The sequence below is a fragment of the Hippoglossus stenolepis genome, chromosome 7 (assembly GCF_022539355.2).
Source record: "Hippoglossus stenolepis isolate QCI-W04-F060 chromosome 7, HSTE1.2, whole genome shotgun sequence".
Classification (NCBI taxonomy): domain Eukaryota; kingdom Metazoa; phylum Chordata; class Actinopteri; order Pleuronectiformes; family Pleuronectidae; genus Hippoglossus; species Hippoglossus stenolepis.
The window spans coordinates 22,726,733-22,736,831 of NC_061489.1; the positions used below are offsets into that span (position 1 = coordinate 22,726,733).

At 41.3% G+C, this 10,099-nt stretch overlaps 1 protein-coding gene across 1 annotated transcript; it reads right to left on the reverse strand.

Annotated features, from left to right (window-relative positions):
- Window positions 1–3,719: 3,719 nt before the first annotated feature.
- Window positions 3,720–10,018, reverse strand: lrit3a (info leucine-rich repeat, immunoglobulin-like and transmembrane domains 3a). Its single transcript, XM_035160892.2, has 4 exons — window positions 9,669–10,018; window positions 7,978–8,444; window positions 5,748–6,053; window positions 3,720–5,544 (listed from the first exon to the last, which is right to left on the reverse strand). Exons 1-4 carry the CDS (start codon window positions 9,782–9,784, stop codon window positions 4,511–4,513), a joined length of 1,923 nt encoding a protein of 640 aa, XP_035016783.1. The 5' UTR covers window positions 9,785–10,018; the 3' UTR covers window positions 3,720–4,510.
- Window positions 10,019–10,099: the final 81 nt, after the last annotated feature.

Genomic DNA, 10,099 nt, shown 5'->3' on the forward strand with positions numbered 1-10,099 from the left:
GTCAGAGGGGTATTTTCTTTATCTGACCATGACCCTTGACACTGTTTTTAAAAACAGCACATTAATACAATTTATCACAAGAATTTTACATTGTTTCTACTTGTTTATATTCTGTTGAGATAAAGCTACGCTCTGCCCATCTGTTACAACAGTGGCTGTTCCTACAAGAAAATGTAGTCACCATTTGTAAGCTCAAGGTGAGGTCCCTGTGGCATCCCGCAAAAAACTTGGGCTCATTCTGAGATACACCCACTCATCACAGGCCGTCTTACAGTGCACATTTGGTACAGTGCGTTGTATTGTCTGTTAAGCCAAGTTCAGTGAGTGGCTGTGTTTTACCATCTGTTGCTATGCTGTTACTTTAGATGGGGTCGTTTTTGTCCAAGCAACTTGTTTTGTTATTTTACATGATAGCGGATAGCAGAGTATGTAATAGCACTTTCCATACACACTTGCATACACACAAATGTTGTCCTTTTTCTTTGCCAACCACAATCAATCTTCAAGAAAATCTTTAAACTACTGTCACAGATGGTTAAAGGACCCTAAGACCTCAACACACATCAGAATCTAAAGCAGTCTACAGTACTTTCGGCGTCACTTCTGTCAGTCCTCCGAGTTGGGATTATCAGTCTTGACCGTGGAGGTGTCAAACTCACCCACACAGCTGCTGTTCCTCCCCGCTCGTGAGAGGCGTTCATCCCAGCAAGCTGTTCCGAGGGCCAAGGCTCCAGATCTTTGCACCATAAAAAAGATCAGCGCTGCTGTGATCGTTGCAGCCAACATAATCCTGCGCCTGGCCCCTGCCACTGGAGCTGCACTTGTTCACTATTTCTCAGGCATTCCCACCATCAGAGCTGGCGCCCAAGAATTCTCCAAAATTAAGCAGCGTCTGCTCATTGACTGTTGGCATCCTTGACCAAGGTCTTCAACCTGCAGCACCAGTGAAGCTTCACATACCAGGAAATGTCCCACTAAGAGATGAGCCCAACGCCTAAACCCCAATGGAAGAGATGGAGAACTAAAGGAGGTGGGATACAGAGGGTAGTACTGCTAAGAGGAGAAAAAAAAGTGAGTGGGATCCTGCTCGCTCCCCAGTTCGGCCCCCGCAGTGCCAGTCTGTTTTGGAAGCAAAGATTGAAATTCCTGACACCCCCGTGGTAAATTTTGCACATGCTAGTCCAGCATCGGAGCAGGATCTTCTTTAAGCTGCAGTCAGTGTCTCAAGCAGAATGTGGAATATGCAAGAAATGAGGCTGGGCTGACGATAGGTCCCACATAACAACAAGTCTTACCCTCACCCCACCCCCTGACCCATGTCCTCTCTGAATGTGGATGGACGAGAGGTTTTGTGTCTGGGAGGGAGAGAGACGTCGCATGTGAGGCTATTAGACGAGACACGAGACGCAAGACTGACATTTTTTATTTATTTAGTCATTGGGAGAAAAATTGATCTTTTGTACTTTTAAAACCATATCACCATTTGCAAATCACCTACCCTTACAGTAAAAGTATAATTTACACATGCCACACAAACAACAGGCACTCTGTTTTGTGTCCTGTGTGTGAATGAGAAGTCAGTGTGTCAGACTGTCTCCTGCTTGACGTTCATGTGGCTCCCAGAGGGAATCTGTAAAATTAGTCATTTATAGAGAACGGAGCAGGAGTTGAGCCGATTATCCCCTAATTGTTTGTCCTCCTTTTACCCGGGAGAACAACTAACAGAGAGCAGGAATCAAAACCTCCATTCATACCCTACATGACTAGGATATTGTCAGCAACAACGTCACCAGTAGGCTTGTAGAGGAGAGGTAGAAGATTTACACTGCTAAGAAAGTCGCCTTGTCTCCTGACTAATGTTAGCCGTCTGAAGGGCACTGACCTTTTCCCACGGTATCACCCTCAGCAGATCACAATGAATATGTTAATGTCACTTCAGGTGACAATTGGACCGAATGACAACTGCACATGGGCTTTGAAACATCGGTATCTAGGATACAAGAACAGAGTTGCTGCAGCCATGTTAAATGCCACCTCACGTCATTGGTCTTCCCTCAATTCCAAGTGATGGATCTTGATTAAAAGAATCTCATGTTTAGGGGACTGATATCATTTCGTTCATGGAAATTGGTGCAGATCCAAATAAAAATCCAGATCTAGTGAAATTAAATGTGGTTTTATTGGGAGTAGGCGTTTTCAGCTGCTGCACATTAACTAGAAACTGGCGACAACCACCAAGCTGTAGCCGAGATCAGTAGGGAATCAAAAGTTTGTATGTATCTTCAATAGTTTTAGAACTATGACCAAAAGATCATGACCGATTTGGTGCAGAATTGAAAGGGACTGGTGGGCCCTTGTGATCTGCCCCTCTGTCTTGATTCGTACCAAAATGGGCTCTTTCATGGCCAGTTTCCTAGCCTTCCACCAAGTTTTGTCTTAATTTTTTCAGTAGTTTTTGTGTAATCCTTCTGACAAACAAACAAACCAACCAACCAATCCACCACCAAAAAACGGACCGGGGCAAAAACTCAGAGTTGTCAGGTCAAACTTACAATCATCAATTTACAATTTTACAATACCGTTTTCCTGTTCAGGTTACTTCAGAGTAAGGTTAATGAGTCGCTCATTTAAGATTCACTGTCCATGTCATAATGCGTTATTATTGGAATCATGTGTTTCACCTGTCTCCTCTGTGTTTAGTTTGCTTCAGTGTATATACACCCCAGCTTTTTGTAATTATTACATGTGAACAGTTTTTTTCACTTCTCTATATCAGCGATGTTCCTGGATAAGAAGAGATTTGTGATGCAACCTCTTGAAGTATCTTTCTTGCAGTTGCAATGTGAAGGTTTGATTTAATGGACAACGGCCAATTGGCAACTATGACACAATAGAAGAAGGCAAAAATCTATCAGCTATGAAGGATAGATAACTGAGGCAAGAGGACCAGGGCAACAGAGAGAGGGGAAAGAGAGAAAGATAGACAAAATGATAGGGTAATTAACCCTCTGTTCAGTCACAGTTTATCGATCATTAACAGCCGATCCTTGTCTACCATCCATTCATTCTGTTGGTTAAAACCTGGCTGTTGCCATAATAACAGCACAGCTGGCAGTAGAGATTACTTATTGCTGCATGCTCGTACAGATGGTGGCACAGAGGTATCCATGGGAACAGTTTCCCAGGTCCACCCATCGTCTTATCGGGATTTACAGCAACGCCTGTTCAGACGTGCAAAGACAACTGACGTAACAAATGTAACCCATTGATTTTTTCAGGAGGAAAATGCTGTTGTTCATAACTGAGTGAGCACAGCGGACATCTCTCACCTCTATTCATAAATAACACTTTACTAGTAGCAACCTCTAATATTCTGTTAATAATAGATAATGTACTTTATTCAGGCACTCTTCTCCTCTTAGTCTGTATGCCTCTGCCTGAGAATAGCATGATGGATGCACTATATATAGCACATGGAGTGCTGTGTGTATTGTAACAATAACATTTTGTTTCTCCTATTAAAGCCTGGAAAACTCATACAATATTCTGATAAGAGAAAAGGCAAAAAGATGATCACAAATATGATGAATGTAATATATAAACTGGAATATGAATAGAATATTATATTATCATCAGAATAAAGTCAATAGCTGGTATATTGCTGTCCAAGTAAAACAAAGTCACTGATAAGAACAATTATTTTTGATTTTGGAAACTCATTTACAATATGATATATCTTTTATTTAAGAGTGTTCTGCATTTACCTATTCAGATAACATGGTACAAGTACATGGCACAAATATACATCAACTGTTTTATTAATGGTTCATTAAAAAAAACTCAAATATATACATAAAGTAATAGAAACTGGCATTGGTTTTTCCAGATGTGTCGCAAAAGATTCTATCAAACACACTGACAGTGCTTTTGTGTCCAGTAAGGCAACAATCAGCTCAATGCTTAAAGCAACAGTGATGTTGTGAATGTGATGGGCTGTGGTTAATGGGTCCTCTTTGACACACCATGCGATATTCATATCTTAATCTTTGGCATTGAAATAGTATTGAACACCACACACAGCAGGTTCTTTGTATGATACTAGACACAATTCAGTTCAACAAAGGTGCCGTGCTGTAGTGACAAAGGTGCTGTGCTGTAGTTACAACTATTGAGATTTTTAAAAATGAAATATAAGGCTCCAAAATAAATAAGGGCATGAATAAAAAAAACATGTCAGTCATTGACGAATCTGATTGTGGTTTTACAAACAGCATCCAGTTTTCATGTCAATTAAGTTTTTCTAAACCGTTGAATAAATCTTAATAAATTGATAGGAAGTGGAGAACAGCAAATCGGTGCTGTGTCACCTCACAGATGTGATAAAATAGTATTTATAAAGATTTATGAATTATTTTGTAATTAATATCACTGTCATGAAAGGCAAATAAAGAGAATGTCACATAATGTCTCTCTAAAGTGGCATTTGGGCGTTGGCCATGGATTCCTGGCGTCAGCAGAGATACTCAGACCGGGAACTGTCACTCTTATAGGTCATCTGAGAGTCTATGCTCGACCTGGAGCAAAGGAGCATGCGCTCTGAGTCATGGGTTGCTCTCCTTGCCCAAAACTCAGTGGGATGAGAGTTCAGAGTTCGTTGTTTCATTGAAATCGTCTCGAACTTGACATAGCTCTCTTTTTCCAGCTCCTCCTCATCCAGAGCTGGGTCACGCCCTTTCCAGTAGAGAGCGAGGATCTTGTAGAGCAACAGGGCAATGAGAGGCAAAATCAAAGCACAGGCAATGCCGCTTATAATCATGAAGAGCTGGTTCTGACCACCATCCTCTACAATCTCCAGTGTGTAGAAGTCAATGCACGGATCCTTTCCTGCATCACTACCTTTTGCTATGAGGCAAACTGAGTACCTCATCCCAGAGGAAAGACCCTCAAGAAGGACTTTTCCACTGCCAGCATTAGTTTCTTCTGTCCTTTTGGTGTCATCCTCACCATAGGGGGAATATACAACTGTTAGTGGGGCATCGTTTGGTAACCCATCTGCTGTCCAGAGCAACACTGCACTGTCAGCTGTCTCCTCTACAATCTTCAGGTCCTTGACGGACTTCGATGCGTCGCTTTTCTTGCTTTTTTCATCTGCTGCGAGCTTCCTCCCGTTCTCTCCTTGCTGGTTCTTCGTTTGTTTGAGTGAGCCTTTCTGTAAACCATTGCTGGGGGTAGTTTTCGGCTTCTTGGGTACAGTAGGTTGGGTTGGTGTTGTTCTCGGAGGAACTGTAGATGTTACAATAGTTGAGGCAGATATTTCTGTAGTGGGAGTCAGTGTTGTGCCTTGGCTGGTCGGTGCAGTCGCCGTGCTTTGCCTCACTGGCGGCACCGTGGTACTGATGGTACCAGCAACTGAGAGAGAAATAGTGGCTTCTGCGCTGCCAGCAACATTCGTAGCTTTGCAGCTGTAGTTCCCAGCGTCTTTGGGCAATATTCCATGCAAACTCATGATGGACCACTTGATGCCCTCTCCAGGTGACTCCTGAACTATAGGGGGGGAAAAACACAAAAGTCAGTATATGGAACAAGTCAAACATAGTCTTGGCCTGTTATGCCTGTTTTCAAAAGGCTTATAACCTTGTGGCACCAGCCTTACACAGCTTATTGCATTATATTCATCAGGCAGTTTGAATTTACACCAAAAATTCCTTTCTAAAATGGGTTAACTTTCCAAAGACTCCATTTTATACCTGTGTTGTTAACTGGTGAGCCTTCTGATCTAGCCCAGTACAGATTTGGTGTTGGCGTCCCTGTGGCATCACATCGCAGGAGAACGTTGCTGCCCAGATAAGATGTGATCTTGGTTGCAGAGGTCATGACTATAGGTTTTACACAATTGTCAAGTTCAGCACGTTGAAAAAGGACCCCAGCCAGATTCTCCGGTGCACTGCAGGTCAGGAACAAGTCCATTAACACCACTGGGCTGTCTGTCATTTTGGAAATCTCTATAAGCTTGGAGATTTTACAGTCACAGTACCAGGGATTATCTTGGAGACCTAAAGGTGAAAAGATAAGACAAAATCTGAATTAGTCTTTGCTTTTTTTTGACCATTGCACCATCTCTTAAATGCTATATTACTTAAAGCCCCTGTTGTTAAACATACTAGAAATAATCGAGGGGGGTGAGAGGATAGTGGAGCAGCAAAGCAGCAAAACAAAAGGGTAGCGTCTGCCATATTTCAAAATAGAAGAAGTTTCCCACTTTTAAAACAAATGCAGTGATGATTTGTGCTATAAAGTGATGTTTGGAAAAAAAAACTGCATTACAGTCATAGAGGTGGCTGTATGTCTACAAGTGTTGCTTCTTTCTCTAGCACATGCATCGTAGGGGAGCACACAAACCAGTTACAGAGTAAAAGCTTAAAAATACCACATTTTGTGTAGTCTGAGGTTAGTTGAACACCACTATTTAACAACCACCATCACTTTTCTCTTTCTGATGTGAAAAACCATGACACTGAAATTCAAGGGCTATGGAAGTGAACTAATTAACAACTCCCATACCAGTTGCGCAGGTGCAATAGGTAAGCACATGTACTGATGCATATGAAAGCCCCTTAACCAGATTAGTTTGTCTTAACAGTGGCAAAGCAGCTAAGCCGCCTCTGGCCCTCCTCCAGTTTGTGGCAACACTCTCTTTCCATTAGCTCCTCTGTTAGCACACACGTTAATGGGTCACTAAAAGCTCTAACCCATTAATATCGCTGTGTTTTATTTTGACCTTATAAGTATTTGTATGGTAACAAAAAAAGAAACTGAACATTGAGTGATCAGGTAAATTATAATTTTAAGTCCAGACTGTATTTAAGGTTTTGTTTCGATATTTTAAAAACTGTTTATTTGTACTGAAGTTGATATGATTATGAAATAATACCAAGCAGAACGTCTCATAAAATATAGACAGAAAATGCTTTTAGGACGTGTTAAAGAAGCTGTTTGTACGAAGTCTGTTTTTCTTTTTTTCCTAACGTCTAATCCTGTTTATCCTTCAGCTACACCAGTGGCCTGGTTAAGCTAGTTTGCCCTTATACAGCTTATTGACAATATCCCTCCCACTCAGTGCTATGCAGATACAGCAAACACACATCACTTACATGTTAGTCAAAATCAACATCTGACAAAAGTGCATTAGCAAGTTGCTATGGTTGAGACAATTTCTAAAATGAATCCTCTTTTGCCAAAAAAGCTATTAGTAATTTCTGCCAGTTATTGCCAATCAAGCTAATCAACATATTATTAGCAGTTATTAGACTTTGAAACTGAAAGTAGGTGACAACACCTATCTGTATCTGTAGTTCCTCACGAACACAACTTAATTAATCTAAAATGTTGAAAACATTTGTTTTTTCGAAAAACCGCAGAGCGTTGATTACCTGCATTTTGTACAATAATCGTATAAATTCAAAATTTGAATTTTTTTTGTCACATCAACACGAACACAAAGAACATTTCGGCATACTTGTGCAATTAAAAGGATAAATCGTTGACAGTGCAACTTAAGACTTTTGGTTGTTTTACAACAATTAAAACATTAGATATCATCTTGCCTTTAGAAACTTTACGGAAAACGATGTTGTCTACTGTGTTCTGCATGTTTACCAAATTGCATGGTCATATGGGATCCAGTCCACTTGCAACTTAAACCTAGATTGGATTGCCACGAGGTACCTCGTTAAACATTCAACATTAATTAGGACAAAACATTTATAATACAAATTAAGCGTCAACTCTGCCACTGCTGGGACTAAGCTTATTAAACTGTGTCCTGGCAGTCACTATCAAGGCAGGTTTGAGTCAGTCAGAACAAGTCTGGCTAGATTAGCAGGTGATGGACTAAAGTTCATGAAGTAATTACAATTCACCTCAAAAGTGTCCTTCCTTGGCTTTTACATCCTGTGCAACCAAGTATTTTCTCCTTACCTAACACGATTTTCTGCGAGGAGTTCGTAGAAATGGGGGCTCCATTGAAGGGAGGCCAGATATCCATGAGGTTAGAGGGCAGGGTTGCTAATTTATTGCTGGATAAATCCAAGTAGGTGATGTTGAGGAGGAAGGGGATAGCCTCAGTGGGAACATTGGTGAGTCTGTTGTTGTGCAGATCCAGTGTCCGCAGCCTTGGCATCTCTTTTAGAGACTCCCAGGGGAACATGGAGATCATATTTCCATCCAGCCTGAGTTCGTGGAGCACTTTGAGGTTGTAAAAACTTCCAGTATCCACTGAGTTTATGGAATTGTAAGTAATCCACAGGTACCGCAGATCCGACAGGTAGTAAAAAGCTTCTGTTGGGACTCGGCGTACAGCGGTTTTCTCAATGCGAAGTTTAACCGTATCCACTGGAACGTTGACAGGGATATCAGACATGTCTGGGTCATTGCAGAGCACAGATCTGAGAACAAAAGATAAATGAATTAACTGTTCAAATCTATGGACAGATAACGAAAACTGATTTACAAAGTCAAAATGCTCTTCAATCCATTGTCCAGTAGGAAAGCAAGTGATGAATATTTAAAATGATCAATCCACAAGGTTATTAGTATCTATCGGTATCTGTCCATTAATTCATCCATCCATCCCTCTGTCCATTCAACCAGACTCTCTGTTGTGATGTGGGATGCTGTTTCTGACATGACTCTAGTCCAAGGCCACTTCCTGGATGGCAAGGTCAGAGCTTATCACTGTCATCATAAATAATGACTGATTATGTGGATGCACTTCCACTTTAGGAGGAGGAATATATGGAATTCGTTAGAGTCGTGGACAAAGAGAGAACGATTTAATTATAGTTACTTTAGCATTACATGATGACAAGGAGAAAAAAACATGAGCTATGAATTTTAGCTTTTCGCCATGACTGTAGACTTCAGTTGACACCATTTTTTTTGTATTGTCTAACTTGTTCGTGGAAGAGAGATCCATCATTGAATAGGGTTCAGTGCTAATACGACTAATCATGCAGGGGGCAATTAGATCTTTCTCTGGGATAAGTGGATTGGTACCGTGCCAGAGAACGTACATTATGCCAATACAGGTCAGGGCATCCTGTACAAATAACACTGTGGTGGATTTTGGATATAGACTTGCCTTTATTTTTAGCGTCCGTGAGATACCTAATTCAAAGCTGATTATTTTACTTAATGCTGGTCTAATTTCCCTCCATCTTCACTCTAACAGTACAATGGATGGCTCTGCATTTTAGTTAATTGTCGCTCATCCAAATTAAAAACACCCCGATGGACATTAGCAGCTTTATGCTCCTGATTCAACATGTAAATATACCTTGTTAAGTGCAGGCCATTTTGACTTCCCATTGATTTAACATGGATCACATACCAGGCGGTCTGAGAGCTATGGTACTTTTTCTTGTGCTCATTCAAATGGGTCAATAGTGCAAAATACGCCAACTTTTTAGAAAACCTCTCCCACAAACTAATTTCAGGACGACAGTCAGGTGAAAATGTAGTAGCACCTGTATAGGATCGTATTTTTGTTTATTTTGTAGGCGAACGTCTAGTAAAGGTGACCTAATTAGACAAACCAATAACATTCCAAAATCACAAAAGACACCAAGTGTAAGTGAAATGAGTGAGCACAAGTTAAATGCACTTTTTACCTGGTTCCTATTCCATCATTACGTCCATGGAAGACACAGGTGCACTGCGACGGACAGAAGGGATGAGCCATACTGAGGCAGCATAGGAATACGTGCACGCAGAGAAGTCGACGCATGGTTTCGCCCCAAAATTCTCACATCGAGGAGAGATCAGGAGAAAAGACATCGGGATTCATTGAGCGCCTGGAGAATTATCCTTCCCAAAAAGAACAAAACCAAGAAAAATACCAAGTGGAAAATAGAGAAAAGAGCTTTCAGAGTCCATCAGAAGCGACGGTACGCAGGCTTGAAGATCTAATTACAGTATAGGTGACCTGTCAGATTGACGGTGTGTGTGTGGGGGAAGGGGTGGGGGATTAGCAGAGGATTTCTTGGGTTTGGCTGGGTCACGCACGCTACAGGTAGACAGCAGAGCAGGACCAGTTGCTCGG

Bases quoted from the DNA above. Each gene is read 5' to 3' on its own strand.
- lrit3a (XM_035160892.2), bottom strand. From the start codon at position 9,784: ATGCGTCGACTTCTCTGCGTGCACGTATTCCTATGCTGCCTCAGTATG. The intron at 6,054-7,977 runs GTAAGGAGAAAA...TTTCACCTTTAG, and splicing joins CTCGCAGAAAATCGTGTTAG to GTCTCCAAGATAATCCCTGG. The intron at 5,545-5,747 runs GTATAAAATGGA...CCCCCCCTATAG, and splicing joins CTCACCAGTTAACAACACAG to TTCAGGAGTCACCTGGAGAG.